General features: G+C 39.1%; 1 protein-coding gene across 2 annotated transcripts in view; it reads right to left on the reverse strand.

The window, feature by feature from the left end:
• Positions 1-19,136, reverse strand: part of CPB1 (carboxypeptidase B1) — a 66,922-nt gene that overhangs the window by 18,519 nt on the left and 29,267 nt on the right. Inside the window, exons 1-3 of one of the 2 annotated variants that reach the window (XM_056358822.1) lie at positions 2,764-2,870; positions 2,582-2,657; positions 817-941 (exon numbers count right to left, since the gene is read on the reverse strand). In XM_056358822.1, the coding sequence (XP_056214797.1) occupies positions 817-941; positions 2,582-2,657; positions 2,764-2,834 (272 nt within the window). In that variant the 5' untranslated portion in view covers positions 2,835-2,870. Of the gene's footprint in view, positions 1-816; positions 942-2,581; positions 2,658-2,763; positions 2,871-19,136 lie in introns of those variants that run through there. The other variant, XM_056358823.1, reaches the window with a different exon arrangement.

Consider the following 19,136-nt stretch of genomic DNA (forward strand, 5'->3'; position numbering starts at 1 on the left):
GTATAAGCAGCTGCCTGGTCCTGCTTTTTTCTCTCCTCACTATTCCATTAGTGCTATTCACCACACTGTTTCTGTTCCCAGGGATGTGTAATGTGGCAGTGTAATCTGTTCCCTCCACTTACGGGTAGTTGTATTCGGTTGTGGAAACTCAGGGCTTTCTTCTAGGTAATATATTTACAAAATATTTAAGCTAATTACGAGCTTTCTCACTGGAGAAATCCTTGCCATGCATCTGCTGTGCAACTTGAGTAAGCCCAAGGCTGTCCTGGAAATCTGTTCTCCCTACCCCATTGGCCCTTCACCTGATAACTGTCTTCTCTTTGCCACCAGCTGGGCGCTTTGCTCCCCTAGCTATTATTCTGCAGTTAGAGGACTCAGTGGGAAGCCCCTCATGGTGGCCCTTGAAGCTCACCATTTTCTGACTTCAGTTCCCCGATACTATATGCCAACCTGTCTGGTGTACTTTGTGGCTCTTTCTAGACCTTTGCTACATTTCACCTTTAGTGGGAAATCTTTCTCATCCCCTCCATACTCCAGCCTTTGTACTGCAGTGAGCTTCCACCTCTGGGAGGTTCCTGGTAGTAAGCCTTTGCTTCCTGCCTCTTACCTCTGTCAGCATTCCACCCCACACCTTTAACGTGGAGCACCTACAGTCCATTGGAACTGCCTGCCATAGGGAAGCTGAACCCAGCAGAGGCATCCACAGGAGGGGTGAAGTTTGTGACGGGAGGATCAGTTGACCAATACAAAAAGATCAAACACATTTTCCTCGTATTTAATTTCTTATTCAAAATAAAGTAGTGAGAACAAACTTACCTATATTCTACTCCATTTTCTTTCAAAAGACCTTCAACCTCAAAGGACTTGTCAGCTTCAACTCGGAAATCAACTTGCATTTTTGGCCTTACCAGTGTGACAGAGTCTGGCTGCCAAAAGTCAACCTGAAATAAGGTCGATAAATAAACAAATACATACGTATGGCTGTGATTTTTAGGTGGGTGTATGTGTCATGGTGATATTGATTGTGATTAATATACCAAATTTTGTTCCTATCCTATTACACTGACCTGACTGTGCTTGCTAGAAGTATCAACCTAAATTTTAACTGGAAAATGATTAAGAAGATTTTATTAGGCCCTGCAATTTATATGGCAGAATTCTGGAGATGGCAGTGACAGTTTCACAAATGTCAAGTATTCTACAGCGTCTGAATGCATACGCTTATGAATATTGTAACTATCCTTACAACTTCTTTCATTCTTTGTACATATTTCAGTGGAGGCTTCTGTCTCTAAGTGTTAGACAGAGACAGACTCCTGACTCAGTAGCAGAGGGATGCTACATGAATACTTCATGTCAATTAGCTGGGAAAGACTGTTGTCTCTATGAGTACTTTTAAGACTCAGTTCACTGAAGTTGGTACAAGGAACCTGTGCCTTTCAAAGGTGTTTAACTCTGGGTGGACAAACAACAGTGCTATTGCCGTATCACATATTTTTGTTGAAGTCAGCTTCCAAACCTCTGGATTTAGCGCCCTGTTAAAGGCCAATGAAAGCAAAGCTGGTTTGCAAATCTAGTGCCTTTTAAGCCTTTCTTCTCGTGAATGTAAAGGAAATTGGGGGCTGATGGGCATATTCAAGAACTACGTGTCTTCAAGTGAGATGACTATTCCAGAATATACTACTATATCAGTCCTAACTGATTCCTTTATATAACAATGGTAGTTCAGGGATCTTTTCTTTACTTAAAAGAAAAAGAAGACAAGCAATCCTTTTATACTACACACTTAAAAGCAAGCATGGTATGTTAGCTTTCTTAATAAGGGTAGCACCATTCCAATAGTATATTCTTCTACAGAATACTGTTCCAGCATGCTATGCTAGCCTGTTGATGATAGTTCTCCACATCTGTACTTCGTTAAAAATACCATCCTTTCATCCTACAGATAATGGTGTCTTTTTCACCAACAGCTATTTTACAACATCAAAGCTGAAGAAAAATATTGAAAACATATTTGCTATCTTTATTGTTTTTCCTTATGTCATTGTGTCATCATATTTCTACATCAAGGTCAGTAAGAAACATGCAGCTTGGTAGGAGAGAAAGGAAGCTTTAAAAGAAAGTCAGAGAAGAAAACATGACATGAGCGACTAGAGGCCAAAGAAAAGTTCAGTTTGTTGGGAGTGTGGAATTTTAGATTTATGTGAGCAAAATGTTTTGCCTACAATGGTAAAAGTTCTTGTAGCTGAAATTTCCATGTTTTATCTAATATATTCTTGAAAGTACCCCACACTGAATACAGCATTTCAGATTAGTTTATTAATAAATTCTGGTAGGCCCTTTGATATTCAGACTGGGTTAACTAGCTTCTAGAAAGGTATCGTAATGTATTTGTATAGCTCTAGCTTTATCACCTTGTCCTGTTCCTTCTGAAGAAACACTACAGCTTAACTTGAATGGAATCAAGATTAGGTCTTTAATTCAGTTGCATGATTTTTTTTTTTTTTAGACACACATTAGTTGAACAAGAGGAAAACCATTCCTTTCAAATACAATAGAGTCCCTTCCCCAAGTTCTTTACCTGCATGTTGCTGGCAAGGGAATTGATGATTTCCACCTGCTCATCATTTTGTGGAATCACACGAAACACCTTCTGCCTGAAAGGGGAAGAGAAAGACGGGGTTTGAAATGGGTAAGTCAATTGGAAGGTTCTGCTCATGCAGAAGAAATTGTGCAAATATGAAACTTGATGTCTGCTCTTACCCATCAAAGGCAAGATTCTGCAGGTGAGCAGAAACAGCTGCAGCACCTATTAGAAGTAAGAGCACCCACATTATTTTTTTTTTTAAAGAAACCCCCCCAATGTTTTTAGCTCTTCCGTGCTGCTTTTATAACCTGTTTTGTCCTGCTTTTTATCAGCTATACAGCAGAACAGCTCAGTGATCAACTGATAGATGACCTTGTTTTATTTGCATACCTTTTATAATGTGTGTTTTACTCCACACCTGTGAAAACAGCTGAAAGTCTCAAGGGGGGTGGGCTGGCTGAAGGATCTTGCTACTTGAGTTGCATAAACACTTGACATGAGGAAGTGAATTTAACTTTGTTCTTTTCTGTTGCATGTGAATTTTGATTCATTTTGGGTTTTTTGCACTCATTTGGTTGCTGGATACTTTATTGTTACATTATGTAATGGTAGATGTCTTATCAGATGTTGTTGCAGTATAACTGGTCTTAATGGCACAGTATCGTCTCTCTTGCTGAATTACATGGGGCTGACAAAGCAAGAGGAAACCCAGTCGGCATGTACCAATTATCTTTTATTCCCCAATAGAGAAGTACTGGACTTGTTCTTTCCTCAGTCACTTCACTGAGACTTATGAGTAAGGCAGGTGCCTGCAGAACTAAGAGTGTAGAAATTTCTAGTAGCAGCAGAGTTGTACATATGCTCCACATAATACATTCATTGATTCTTGCATATTCACTAATTCGATCATGTAAGGATCAGAGGTAAATATCTTTAAAGTTAAGCACTACAGTGGGCATTATAAGTAGGCTAAGAAGATCAAATGAAATATAGTCATGCAAAAGCATTTTTTACTTTACCTTTCATGTTTTGCCTAAACTATCTGAGAAATGGTAGTGTGTTTGCATCACTGCACTTGCATCTGTTTAGTTTTCATTAACAAGTACTTGGCATTAAATGTAATATTAATTGTTTATTGATGCTGTGTCCTGAGGTGACTGATGTTTTCAACAGGGAGCCTCTAAATGAATCAGTGTATAAATATATAAAGAATTGAATTTATGAGCTCAGTTCTGTTTTCTGTTGTGCCTAAGTGACCAGACAAATTAAGGGGCTCAGGCACAGATAATCTTGAAGATGTTCTTTGACTCCATGTCTGCTATTTTACAGAAATATATATATATATATATGTGTGTGTGTGTATCATATAATATGTAAAAAAATATTGGAAAATTAATGTATATTCATCTCAGATTAAATACACAGTTACAGTTTCAAAGTGCAGAAATTTGAATTATCAATGACCATTTTAAGCATGAATGTGGCATTAGACTCTGCACCTGATTTTTTATGAGGTTCTCTGGAGTTAGCTCAGTAAGGCTGTAGCAGCCTTATATACAGAATACCTAGAAATACATTATTAAAATAAAGGTACCAAAAATGCAGCAATTTATACTTAACAATATGACCCATGACGAATATGTTCCTAAAAGGAGACTCCAAAAATGCACTGAGCCTATTTATCCAAAACCGTCTTTGCCAAACCATAGGGTTTGAACTTACTTTACAATTAATGACCTAACTTGTAGCACTGCAGGCTCTTGCCCCGCAATAAACTTACTTTGAGTCACGTCTCCTAAGAAGGATGACAGCAGGAGTTATCCTGACAGAGTGCCAAAGCAATACTGCAAAGTCTTCAGAAGTTTTAACTTTACGATGATGAGGTCTACAGTATCAGATAAAATAGTCTGATCCCATGAACACTGCTAAGACAATAACGTGGAGATGATCAAGCCCAGATCTCACAATGAATAAATGATCACAAGAAGTAATCAAACAAATTGCAGATGTCATCATTCCCTGTCGAGCACTGAGAAGCATCTTGGAAATAGTAGACTGCCAGATTTCAATGCTTGAGCTTACTTTTAAGAAATTCTTTGCTTTTTCATGCAGTTGGAGATGATGGGGTTTTTTTATTGTATGTATGTTTTTCTCCAAACAATCACTGACACAGCATTACTGCCATCAACGGCTGAGCTGGCAAGCATTACTGAATACTATAATTTCTAATGACAGTCGTTGCTGTTTCCATCTGTCAGAAAAAAAAAACAATGACCTGGAATCCTACTTAAGTGATTTATTTTACATCTCAGGATTGATGGTTATTCATCAGATTAGCTCATAAACTAGCTCTAAGCATTGTCTTGTTTTTCTAACTGTATAATATAAACGTTTAATATTTGTATGATAAAGGGGTAGCATAAGGATAAATAAAATAGCAAATTAAATTTGGTTAAGCCATCTGTTCTTTTTAGCAGCTGATTACAAGCCAAGAGCACATCAGTTGGCCATGGCTGAGTAAACCTAGGCCTTTACTACATGATACTGAGTGCAGAGGCTAGTATTACCTATCTCTTTGAAGAGATTCAGAAGAAAAATTTAATTTTTTTAATCAAAAAAGTAACAAAACCAGCTGAATCTCAAAAGGAGAGTGTGTAGTAATTTCCTTCAGGACATGTATTTTGAGCACAGCTGAGAAAAAGCAGCAGTTATTGTAATTTTGTTGCAGTTGTTTGCTTTTTTGATGATTAAAAATAAAGTTTTCTATGATGTTGTCACTCACAAAGAGTATTCCCTGTGTCTAGTGACATGAGCTCTAAAATGTTTTGATGCTAATAATTGGCTATATTCCAGCTGAAATTCATTTTGGTAGTAATTTCTTATTTCAGTTTTAGAAATAGAAGTAACTCTGGTACTCCACTTTGAAAAGCTTATGAAGGCTAACCACAGACTGATAAATGGAAAAAACACACATCAATGTTAGCATTTCAGAAGCCTCCTTTATCCTATGAAGCCTTTCATCCCATTTGTTATCAAACCGAGTCCAAAACTCTGAGGATAAATAATGTCTTTTTCTAGGAGTTTCAGTAGATACAGAATTCCTGAATAAGGTAGTTTGTTGAGCTATATTTTAAAAAGTCTGCTATCTTTTAGTCACAAAATATTGCCAGTTCTCATAATCCTTGATTGACAATTTGATCTTTTCAATATTGTTTTATATTTATTATGACCTAAAAGATCAGTGAGAAGCTGCTCAATTCCAAATCTTAACACTGCTTATGTATGTAATATAGCAAAATCCTAACATGTGCCCCAGACCAGACACATGTGTTTGAATTGTGAGGACCCCCTTATCATAATTCATTTGTTAAGGTAATATGTTCTAACCTTAGTTTTGAAGATTAATACTATTTAATATATTCTGAAGATTTTTGGCAGTACTTTGAAGAGGTCAGGATCAGCAGAATCTGATATCCAGCATGTGCTCCAAGCTTTCTTGGTACTTTTTTTGCCTTTATATATTATTAATATTGCATCTTTTAAGTCATCAAAAGCTTTTTCAGCTTTAGTGCTCTGGGACATGTTTATATCCTACTATTTTTGTATCTATGTGTCGGTATCTTTTTTTTTTTTCCCCTCCACATTTGCGGATGCTACTTAATGTGTGTGAACAGGAACTGGATAAGGAGAGGAAAGAATGGGAGTGATAAGATCTAGGGTATGGAGCAAAAAAAGGTAGCTCTCATGACTCTGGGATGTGTTTCTACTTCTGCTATTGACGCATCAGGTGAGAAACAGTGAAATGTGTAACTGTTCTTTTGTAGGGTTGGTGGATCTTGCCAAAGTATCTCCTGTGAAATAGAATTATAGAATCATTTAGGTTAGAAAAGACCTTTAATATCAAGTCCAACCATTAACCCAGCACTGCCAAATCCACCACTAAGCCATGTCCCTATGCATCACATCTGTACCTCTCTTTAATAACTCCAGGGCTGGTGACTCAACCACTTGCCTGGGCAGCCTGTTCCAATGCTTGACAACCCTTTTGGTGAAGAAATTTTTCCTCATGCCCCATCTAAACCTCCCCTGGTGCAATTTGAGGCCATTTCCTCTTGTCTTATTACTTGGGAAAAGAGACCAACATTTATCTCGCTACAACGTCCTTCCAGGTAGTCGTAGAGAGCAGTAAGGTCTTCCCTGACCCTCCTCTTCTCCAGTCTAAGCTCTAGACCCTTTACCAACTTTGTTGCCCTTTCTTTGGACATGCTGTAGCACCTCAGCGTCTGTCTTGTAGTGAGGAGCCCAAAACTGAACACAGCATTCAAGGTGCGGCCTCTCCAGTGCCGAATACAGAGGGACGATCGCTGCCCTGGTCCTGTTGGCCACACTTTTGGATACAAGCCAGGATGCTGTTGGCCTTCTTGGCCACCTGGGCACACTGCTGGCTCATGCCCAGCCAGCTGTCACCCAGCACCCCTAGGTCCTTTCCCACCAGGCACTTCCCAGCCGCTCTGCCCCAGCCTGTAGCGCTGTGTGGGGCTGGTGTGACCCCAGTGCAGGATCTGTCACTTCTCCTCATTGAACCTCATACAACTGGCCTCGGCCCATTGGTCCAGCCTGTCCAGACCCCTCTGCAGAGCTTGCCTGCCCTCAAGCAGAACAACTTCCACCACCCCCACCCCCACCCCGACAACTTGGTGTTGTCTGCAAGTTTACTGAGGGTGCACTTGATCCTCTTGTCCAGATTGTCAAGAAAGATCTAAAATGGAGCTAGCCCCAGTACTGAGCCCTGGGAACACCAACTGTGACTGGCCACCAACTGGTTTTAATTCCATTCACCACCACTCTTAGGGCCTGGCCATTCAGCCAGTTTTTTACCCAGCAAAGAGTATCATTTTTTTACCATTGATGTCTAAGTCATAATTAAGACTGAGTGTATTGCAGCTTCATTACATGATCAATGCACAGATGCTTAGTGTTTAGAAAGTATTTTATATCCCTAGCTAGAAGCTGTTGTAATACCATATACATTCAGATTTTTATTTGCTTGAAAAAAGTGTGAAATACACTAAAATAAAAGCAGTGGATAAAGGTATTGGCAGTCCCAGAATTGCCAGAAACCAAGCACCAACAATCTGTTCTGTGCTAAACAGAAAAAAAAGATATTTAATGAAGCAATGAGAAGGACTGACCTGACACAGGACATCTGCTTAATTAGCTTGTTCTTGGGATGGGCTTTCTGTCATGCACAAGTGTGGCAGGTTCTCATACTCAAGCCTATTCTGTGGCATCTGTAAGGCTAGCAGGGTCATGGGAGGACTCAGCAACAGCTCAAAGATGCAAAAAAGCATAAGGTCCTTCCCCTTACAATTTTTAAAGCACTGAGATGAGCACGTGGTAGTTAGTGAGGGATCACACCTACAGGAAAAAGTTTATAATCTAAAAAAGTACATGAGCAACTAGACACTCGCTATTCTAACAGAAGCCAGTTAAACTTTAAACTCTCATCTTCATGCAGTATCTGATGGGTGTAGGAGTTTCTCTTCTGGTGTAGATCAGCACATTTATGCCTAGATAATGTCTCCAGCAATGCAAGAACCAGATGCTGCTGAGGCAGTGCTAGAACTATTCTGTAATGAGATACAGGAGTATATGCCCACTGCTGAGGCCTCTCCAGGATATCAAATATGGGTTGTTAGCACATTGTCATTCTCAGTATTCCCCTAGTTCCCATTCTGGACTCTGCAGGGGCTGAAGGTAAATCAGGCTGTCAATGTGCAATCATTCACCTCCAGTTTTAACAGAAGGATTTAGACAGACAGATGAATCTCCATTTCATCCAGCTAAATATGATCCAGATAGTGATGCTATACTAGAGTTAACACAGCACAGCAGGATCACTGTGAGTGGGACTAAAGACAGATGACAACAGGAGAGTCCAGGTCCATAAAAAAACATCAGCAAGTGGACTGAGCAGATTGATTCCACACTTTGGCCTAACTGAAATTTCTTTTACAGATTGCTGGATAATCAATCTGTTCTGTTTTGGGTTTTGTATGTGTTTGCCTTCATGGATCATGTAAATGGTGAACGTTCTTCTCCTGCATAGCTTGTTTTTCATCTGTAGACTTGAAGTTTGAAGCTTAGCACTTGGATAGTAACCTTCCACTCTGAATGATTTTGATATCTGGTGTCCTTTGCTGAGAGGCAGGTTGTATCAACTGCTGTTGTACCTGGGCAAAGGTCAGATAGTTCTGCCATTTCAGAAAAACAAGACCATTTAGAAATGAATAAAATTTTCAATTTAAAATTATTCAAGTAACCCAAATTCACAAGCTGAAGAAGAACATAGAACTCCACTATGATCAAGTAGAACTTCAGCTAAATCTCTGCCTTCCTCCCCAACAAAACATATATATTAAAACATCATTAAAATTAATTCCTGTTTTACTTTCTACCAGATTTTGGAGTTACATTTCATGTCATATTGTAAAAAAGGAAAAAACAAAAAAAAAATCATGTAAAAACCACCAAACCAAAAATTCCAAACAGATTAATCGGGTATTCTGCACATCAATTTGTTCATGTAACACTTTTCCAGAAGACTCATGGTTCTTAGTTGATCAGAAGTATTCATAAAACTCTTCCCAAAGCAACTGGACTATAATCTATGCTTGAACAACATTATTAAAACACTAATTGCAAAAACTATAGGGAAAGCTCACTCATTATGAGTATGGGGTAGCAAATTAAGTTGAACGAATTAATTTTGGCACTCTTTGTTTCTCTGTGAACACGTAATAAAATGAAGTTCAAAATGAGTGGAGAACCTGTCTGACTTAAGCAAGTGTATTAGCTATTTGTGAGACATCACAGGGAAAAAATAATAAATCAAATGCATGCTACTGAAATCTGTGGAATCAAATCTGACTGAGGCATGGATATTGTCTACGTGAAAAGTTCCTTTTATTCATAGAAGGAAGTCAAATGATTAAACATGAAATTGGACTTCTCAAGAAATTAATAATTTTCTATTTCCATAGAAACTGGACTTCTCAAGAAATGAATAATTTTCTATTTCCATAAATAGTAGGTTTCACGAAACAAAGAAAACCATACAGAGTGCAAACAATTTCATCATGTAGCCATAGTCTAATCTCACTTTCATGAATTTATCTGAAAATTAATTGTTGGACACACCTCTGTTAAACTTGTATGAAAAGGCCTTGACGAAGCAAAAAAGCAAGCTGCAGAACATAAACTAACACCATTCTTGGAAAATAATTTTGTCTGTACACATGGAAATGTTTAGGCATCAAAGATAAGATAGCTGCTTTAAACTCAGTGTCCAGATTCTGCTGTTACACCCATGCAAGTCTGGATGTTTAAATTCAATCATTTTGCTTTTTTGCTTGATAGAGCATGATCAAAACAGTATTATTTTTACCAACTTGATTGCAACCAGTTTGTAAAATTAGTTTGTAATACAGGTATTTCAAGCACTGGGACCATGCAGGTCCAGTTTTAGACAGAGGCTTTTTGCTACTAATTTATGTCTCCTTCTTACATTTCTCTGCACTTCTCAGCTTCCAACCCTGAAATCAGATCTGCTGGGAAGGTGTGAAGGAGGAGGAGAGAGAGAGAGACCATGCTTTGATCCAGTGCCTCCTGAACATCACAGCTACCTGAAATCCTTACATTTTCTGTGAATTATTTAAAACAGGTTAAAAAAAAAAAAAGATATATTTTGATGTGGAAATGTTGCTGTAGTGCTTCATGGAAATGGTAGAAAAGGTATCCCAAAGCCCCATGCTGTATTCTGCAGTCAGTATATCACACCTGTGATGTTCAGTGATGACTAAGGACTCCTGCCATGCAGTGCAGCAGCTTAGCTGCTGCTTTGGTGTAATGTCATCAGAGGATCTGGTCCAAGAGCCTGGCCAAAGAGAAGAAAAATGATACTAAAATATATAAAATTACAGAATATAAAATCAATTTTATATGTATAAATACTATTTTTTTCTATAAAACCCTGTAATACTCCTGCCTTGAGATGTTCCATAGCAAAAGGTGAAGTTCCTTCCCTGATGTGATTATATGGGTTTACTACTGTGCAGCAGAATGTTTGTAGAAGGGTTGGGGAATTTTTTCCCCCTTCTTCTGCTGCCAAAGGTCTTCCTACCTAAGCAAAACTGCCTCTTGGTTTGTTCACTATGTTGCTCACATTTGACTTTGCTTTCTCACAGGAAGGCTTACAACAGAATATGTAAAGTTTAGGATTTTGCTTGTTTCTGATTCATACATAGTTTTTAATTAAATATTTTGTCTGCTTTATGCTGCCTTTGTCCCATCCTATTTTCTGAACTAGGTAAACTGCTGGCACTGCTCACACATTTGAAGAAACTGGTAATTATTATTCAGTCCAGGAAAATAAGAACAGGTCATGATGTTCAGTACCTCCCCTTCACTGAACAGCAAGCTTCTGGAGCTTGAACTGAGAGGTTTTGTCAGGGCTAAATAATAAAAATGAAACCCAATAAGGCTGTCAGCCATATCCCAGAACCCTTGAAATGCAGAAACTTTCCCCTTTCCCTCTGGCCTTTTTAGGGTCTTTAGATGGATGTTAGAGCATTTGCTAATGGGAAGTTCTGTTCTTTATTATTGATCCATGTGGAGTAATCCAATGGGGTATACATTATATGAGATAGACTATGCTAATATTTAGTAGGCATGAAAAGTATCCTTGTTTATGCAATCCCAAAATAAGCCTTCTAAATTATGCTAAATGTAAAGGTATTTAAGATTAAACAAGAGGTCTTTTTTTTTTTTTTATTACTTGCTTTACTGGTGGTTATTTGATTTAAACTTGGAAGTGCAGAGTTGATTTTGTTAGAGAGATTCATGATACTTTTAGTTAATAACACATGCAAATAATTTATTAATGGAATATATAATATTTGGATTTTAATTTTAATTTAATTTTTTAAATTTATGTTTAAGATTTACAGTTCTTGTGATATATAGGCAAGGGCTGTTATATACTCAGTGGCAGTGTAATTTGTAGGAGAGGTTTGGCTAACAGCACTGCTGGAAAAATATCTAGGCCCAAGAGGAAAAATTCTGCTGTTCTCTGATTTCTATTTTGGATGAAAAATCCAGTAAGGATTCATTGGTTCTGCAGTGCAGAACTCCATGATATTTCATGATATTTTATAGAGGAGTGGATTTATAGATTTTCTAAGACTTTTTATAGATAGAAAGCCCCCAGATGTCCTCAAGGGGAGTTGCTGTTTGTACTTTCATGCTCGGTAATGTTTATAGGGGTCTGTTGGACTGTTGACATTTCCAAACCCATTCAAACCCTTGGCACTAACAAATGGAGCATGGAGCAGTGTTGCCTGATATTTCAGGCTCTTGAGCTCATGAGGCTGTGTGGCACAGGCAAAGCAATGCAGATTTGCTAGCTTAAGTCCTGATGCAAGCTTGCTGCGGGTTTTTCTGCAGATTCAGGGTAACAGATAACATGCTTGCTGAAACTGATATATTAAAGGTTGCTGTAATATGCTCTCTCTGCATTTCTGTTCTATAATATGGCAGAAGTGAGACAATTACTCTGACTGAGAGCTTTCCTATCAGTAAATGAGGATATCTGAGCTGAAAAAATGCTGTTTGTGAAAGCAAATATTTTATGTAAGATTTGGCATCAAGGTATCAGCAGCGTCATGGAAAAGCAATGTTTCAAATTGGATGGCAAAGCAGTTCAACCAACGTGCTGAACAGAAGTTAGAAACAGTCTTTAAAAACTGAGGCTGCTGAGTTCTACCCAGATTTTCTTTATCTCCTGGCTGATCAGATGTAAAACAGAGATAAGAAATTTTGAAGGTATGATAAAAAAAAAGTGGGAAGCCAGGTTGAGCATAAGAGACGATAGGGAGACTGGAATTAGAAAAGTCTCGTTCTATCTCTACTGCACTATCAGCAGGCTTTCGATTTATTAGTAGATGCAGTTCAATCTAAAAAATTTGGTTGTCATTAGTAAAGATTTTATATTTACATGCTCAGATACCCTGCAAGGTATGTGTGCTCACTTTACTTACTGTATGTCTAAATATTATTTAAATAAATGCTCCCTTAAGCTGCCAGAACAGAGTAAAAGCAAGAAAAAAATTTAAATTTATAGACCACCAAGATGTTCACTGTACATCTTTGTACAGTGTAAATTTGGTCTTGTATCTATTTCTCTTGACATTCCAGTTTAATGAATGTATCAAGACCAGGAGCTGTGTAATGCAGTTTGCCAGGGGAACAAGATCTTTGTGCTTGAAAACCAGGTTTGCTCCTTGCTTGCTCAGGCGTCACACTGTTACTCTGTTCACAAACATATCAAGTGCCACCTTAGGTCTCTTCAGCCCAGGGACCCCACTACTACTGCTGGAAAACTGTTTCTGATCGTCACGCTTCTGATGGTTGGAAACTGCCTTTTAATTTATAACCTTAATTTGTTCAAGATAAGCTGATTCTCAATTATTTATGTATCAGCATTATCCCTTAGCTTTAGAAAAGCTTCATTTTTGTTTCTGTGATGTATTTATGAGGAATAATCCTATGTCATCTTAGATTTTATTTTGCTAGACTAAACAAACTGAAGTATTTGCTGGATTAAAGAAGCCCTTTTTAAGAGGCGTGCACTCCATTCCTCACTGTCTTGCTCTGTGCTGTTTCATTCTCAAGTCTTGCTTCTAACTGTAGGTAACCAAACTAGCATTCCAGAGGAGGAACCACTGGAGACTTTGCTTAATAGCAAAGTGCTTTCCTAACTCCTGACAGCACTTCATGTCACACATTGTAGCATTGCAATGGCTTTTCCGTGATGGCATTGCACCAGATGCTTATGATCAGCTTGTTCTTGACCACAACTGAAACAAGTCTGTTTCTGCAGAACAGCAACTTGATCAGCTGATAGAGAACATGCAGGGCTGAGTGCTTCAGTCAGTCTTATGCTTTAATCTTTTCTCTAGTTAACTGACACTTTGCATAGCTCATTACCTCAATGAGCAGTGCCACTGGTTGCTTTCTGACTTCCATTTTAAAATCACATGGATACATAAATGAAATTTCCTGGAGATTTTGAGTTTAGGCTTGAGAATTCAAATGCAAAAACAACCAAAACATTCACAATTATTGGTACCAAGTGAGAGCAATGGGCCTTGAGTACTTCCTTTATCAAACATCTGTTTAAAGGTGCGTATATATTTCATTATGAAAAGTGAAAAAAAAAATAATAATACAGCACTTGTAGGAAAAATGTTTGTTTGTGGGGTTTTGGTTTGGGGTTTTGTTTGATTTTTTGTTTTGTTTTGTTTTTTCAGATTTACATTCTCAACCTCAAAGTTCATGAAACAAAAGTGACTAGTTTGCCTTACTGGAAATAATTCTAGATCAAGTAAAAAATTTTATGCAGAATGAAAGATGAGAGAATGCTCTTTTCATCAATGTCCTCCTTCATTACATTCTACAATGTGACTCTTAACATCCAAAATAGTTAAAACTGTGTTCTGTCTGACTCCTGTATTTCACTAAATTCTGATGGCATGAGTGGTGAGCGGGTGGGAGCTGGATCACTTTGTTACAAGGAAGCTTCATCACATTTTGCAGGGAAGTTGCTTGGAAGAAAAACTATTTCTTTTGAACCATTTGGTAGAACTTATTCTTTGAAGATCATTCTAGTTTCTTCATAGCCACAAAAGAAAGGAAATACCTGCTTGTTCATTCTTCTCACACACCTGCTAGGTAAGCAAATCCTAGTTTAGTCATTGCACTCTGCTGCAGATGCACAGGAATGTGTGGTGGAACTGTTCACTTAGATGTCTGTTTTTACTGCTGCTTTTCCTCTGGGACCAAAGAACCACAGAAAATATTGGGAAGAGAGATTGGAAGTCAGAGACATCCCAGACAGTAACAGCAGCACAATGAAAATTGGAGACCTTGGATGATAATAAAACAACTGAATTGGTAAAAACTCAACTGATGGAGCTCTCATGTGGAACATACTGTGTCTACAATGTTACAGGTCATTTCCTTTGTCTTTCTCTATAAACATGTTTTCCAAATTGGTTTCAAGTTGATCCAGCTGCTTCAAGCACAGTATATTGAAAGCATATTAATATGACAGATAACTAGCAGCTGTTGTTGGAAAATTGACAAAGCAAAGGGTAGATGTTGCTTTGGAGGAGGAACTTGTGCTTTCAGGCAGAACATCTTCCTTGATATTTTGCTTCTCTATGAGTTTTTCATTGCAAAGGCTGGGCCAGTGATACTAAGAGATCACATTCTTTCCACATTTACTTCTAGCAGACATACTCATGCCTTATAGGAAACAGATATGCTGCTGGACTCATTGTTCAACGCACAGAATGACAAAAGAAAAGGTTTTCTTAGTCTCTCTATAATTGATCTCTCTGTTAAAGAGAGAGTGTCATCTATTAACCCTGCCTCTGATCTATTCGTACCCATAGAAGTGTTTCCATATTGAAGATTTGATGTTTAGCAATACACATGCTCCTGGTGAAAGTCTGTGTTCCAGAGGTGATCTAATCCATTTAACCATGTCCTACCTCCTACCTCTTTAATTCAGGCTTTGTTTTAAAATTATTCCCCCCACCCCTCCCAAATACAGTTTGGTTAAAACACGGGGGAGCTGCATTTTCATGACTACAAGAAATACCGTTTTCCTTTCTAACCATTGGGCTTTTTTGTTTCTTGTCTAAAACACTGCATGCTTGGCCTGAGAAGGAGAGAAAAACACCACAATCCATTTAACTGGCAACATTACATTCTTATTTTGTATTTAAATCTATCAAGACACATACTGCTTCAAGTTTATTGCTGTTATGATCCTACAAGTTTCACACAATTCACATTGCCTGTAGCTGTCAAATACCGTGCAGCTTCCTTAATAAGAAAGAATAAACATTCACATACTTTGATTTACTTCACTGCCTCAAAGTTTAAAATGCACTCTGAGAGCTTTTAATGGGATTTCAAAAAACAGTTATTGAGAGGAGTAATTATGAAAGTAGTAATTTTCTCACTGATGTTATTTTTCTATAATTGAGAGTTAGGTGGCAAGAGCATGGTGTTTCTTTATATTTTTTTTCCCCACAGTGTAATATACATGGACTTTTGATTTATACCATTTTTCTTTTATAATTCACTCTGCCCTGAGGAACTGCAGTCAGCCAGAAGGCTAGGAGACTTGAATAATGCAAACAAACTATGGAAGCATATATAAGCACCCTGACAAACACAAAGCATTAAAAAAAAAAAAAAAAATTTGCATTGCAAATAGACCTGCATCAGGAGTTCTTAAGCTTGTTTCTGGGCTAGGCCACATGGTTAGAAAAAGATTGCCTTGTGTAGTCTGTTTCCACCCATTCAGAAATTGTGCTGACCTTCATTCCTTTCATAATTTTCTAGCATTACAGAAGCAATTACTTACATGGAAAAAGGGTTTAATGTATGTTACACTTCTTTTAATGCAGTTTAGCATCTGGCAAGTTGGAGGAAAGATTCTGCTTCCTAGGGACCACATTTGAGAAATGCTGACTTAGGCCACAATCCCATGCAGTCACAAAGATGAAGCTGTATGGAGCTCTTTGCAGATTATTACAGGGGGCTATATAATGTTACAAGTTGATTTTTTGAAGTTGTATTAACGCTTAATATTTTGGGTACTTATTTGCTTTTCCCTCCCATTTGTCCCAAATTGCATATTAATAAAATAGCTGTTTAAGGTTTGTGCCCATTTAGGAAAAATGTAATCGTGTTGTTAAGAAGTAGCCTTGCAGTTATGAAGTGCTGAGAAAAAGGAAAAAATTGTTTATTTTAAAAGAAAAATTGAAGTTCTCTAAATAACAGAAGTGAAATCTTTTTTTTACTTTTTTTTTGTCTTAGATCCCCTGAAGTCTTGTTTCAATATCATTCAGAAGTAAATTCTTTCAGATTGTTGTTTATAACTCTTGTATGGATCCGGAAAGGAGTAATTTCTGATTTGTTTGCCAGCTAGACCAGGTTTTTAGGGCTGGAGGAGTGAATGGAGTTACATATTACATGTAGAGTCAAATAAATCACATTTTTTTTTTAATCTAAGAACATTCTTCATTGCAAATCTGCAAGGTTTGAAGAATTTTATACTTTTTTCAGGTCTCTAGCATCAGTGTTTCCAAGGTTTTACAAGCTCTGCAGGGAAAATGATGAACCTTGTAAAGCACACCTGTTCACAATACAAATGGTTCATCATAAATATAAGTCACTGTGACTCATGCCTCTTTTAGAATGTACAAATAACAGCACAAAGCAGAGTCCCTCCTGCCATGTTTGTACTGTATATCTTGCTATGAGAGTTTGTAAGCTGTCTGGTGGGAAAGACGGCAAGTTCTGAAAGAATCAGGGGTAGTTCAAGAGTATTGCTCTTAAAGATTTCCTGTGACACACCACCTATTAGAGGAACACCATCCCAAGGGACAAGAAGCCAAAAACCATCTCCAATTGTGCTGAAGCTCTGCCAAGGCCTTTTCTAATTGTTCCGAGCTTATCACAGACTTATTTGTCTACTGTGTATTAATGTTGTTGGTATCACGAACCGCGACCTTAGCACAAGGCCAGCCCTGTTTCTAATAAATGGCAGTGACTTTGCCTGCTGTTGTGAACTGCAGCAAGAACTAAGAAATCCAGAGCTGATGTCTGATAAGTGAGTTATTCCATCACTTTGCTGTCTGCCTCAGAAGTAGCCTCTGAATTGCTGGAAAGTTCCTCACGAGTTAGCTAGTCCACCGCTCTGACCCAAAGCTGGATAAACTGTGCCATGCCCGGTAGCTGCCCAAACCACCTGTTCTTAAAATTTTCCAGGCTACTGATGCCAACATTTCCCCTCATAGGCATTGCAAAAGGTAATGGTAACATTTTGACAAAAAAATGTTAATGTATGGATAAAACTGGTTGAACTTTGAAACGTGGAAATGGTCTGGTTTCTGGTCTAATGAGCACAGAAGAAAATGGTCAAGGAGCGGAGCTACAGGTTCAGGGCTGCGAGCGCCCTGCTGGACCTGCCTGCTGAGGGGGTTTATCACTAAGCCAAGCCAGACTGTGCTGCACATTTCTTCCCTGCCTGGTTTTTTAATGCTTATCAGGTGGACTAGGTTTAGGAGAAATGTTTGGTTTATCTTAAATCACCTTAAATCTCCAACTAAACTCGGGCTTGCCCCCAGGGGAGACGCCGTCTTAAAAAGCTGCTAGATGCTAAAACAGAATGAAATAATTTTGGCAATCCCAGCCAAAGCCCCCACCTCATTACGAATTCTGAAGTGTGGAAAACTTTTACATCCTGGTCTCTACTACAGCTGGCTCTGGGCCCCAGAGACCACGACCAGAATAATTTCAAACTTCTCAGCTTTCCTCTTTCAGGATGGGCCTGGTGAGGGCCCCGTGGCCAGACACAGCCCAGGATGGCCAGGCAGGGCCGTGGACATGGGGGTAGGCAGGGGGTAGGTTGGGCTGGGACAGGGATGGAGACCAGAGTCCTTGAATGTCACTGGGGCTGGGACAGACGGCTCCAGGCTGGGCTGAACCCAGGTCCTGGGCCAAGGGTAGGGCAGAGACATTACAGGCGGTGCTGGTCAGGGCTGTTAAGGCCCTCAGGTTGTGAAGGTGCCCTCTCAGAGCCCTGAGGTAGCTCTCTCAGGTGGTGCTTGTCAGACTCATTAAGGCACCCTCTCAGGGTCCTGAGGTGGCCTTCTTAGGAGCCAGGCTGCAGCAGGCTGGGAGGGCTTAGTACTCAGGCTGTCTCCCCTCTGTGGTGGGCACTTGTTTGGGCTGGGGTCTCTGTGAGCCCTGTGCTGGGTGGAAAACAAACTCCTTGTGCTGTGGGGAGTGGAAGATTGGTGTAAGCACATTCCCCTTCGGCTGCAGGCTCGTGCCAGGCCACAGGACTAAAGCCGCAGCCTTGGTGGCCACTGGCTGCCCAGCAGTGAGAGGACAGAACCATTTTCTGGGGTAAGCTGGTTGTTTGGTGGGCTTTGATGTGACAGAATTACTAAGAGATCCTTGCCCTTTGTGCTGATAAATGAAGTGAACAGGCAGTCTTATTTCATATTTTATTGGTCAGTGTCCTGGTGAGAAGCAAACGTGCTCTCTGTGAGCCGTATCCAATGCAGGGAACGTGAGCTTTGCCAGCAGCGAAGTTACGCTGTGGCCGGTTTGTCCATGCATCTGTAAGAATTTATATTGCGAGGATCATGCTTGTTGGGCCCGGAAAGAAAGTATGTGGCCAAATCCTGATCTCAGTTGCACGTGTGTGGCTCCCAAGGCAGTAGGGCTGCATCCTGGCTCAGCACATGGACTAATGAGGTCTTGCATGATTGCAAATAATGTGGATGGCACACTGGAGAGCGAGCGAACAACTGTTCCTTGTTTTGCTGTGCTCTCTGCACTGCAGCATCTGTTTTGCTTCATCATTTTTTAAAAGAAAACCACAAATATTTTTCTCTAGGGA

The sequence above is a fragment of the Falco biarmicus genome, chromosome 13 (genome assembly GCF_023638135.1).
Source record: "Falco biarmicus isolate bFalBia1 chromosome 13, bFalBia1.pri, whole genome shotgun sequence".
Classification (NCBI taxonomy): Eukaryota; Metazoa; Chordata; class Aves; order Falconiformes; family Falconidae; genus Falco; species Falco biarmicus.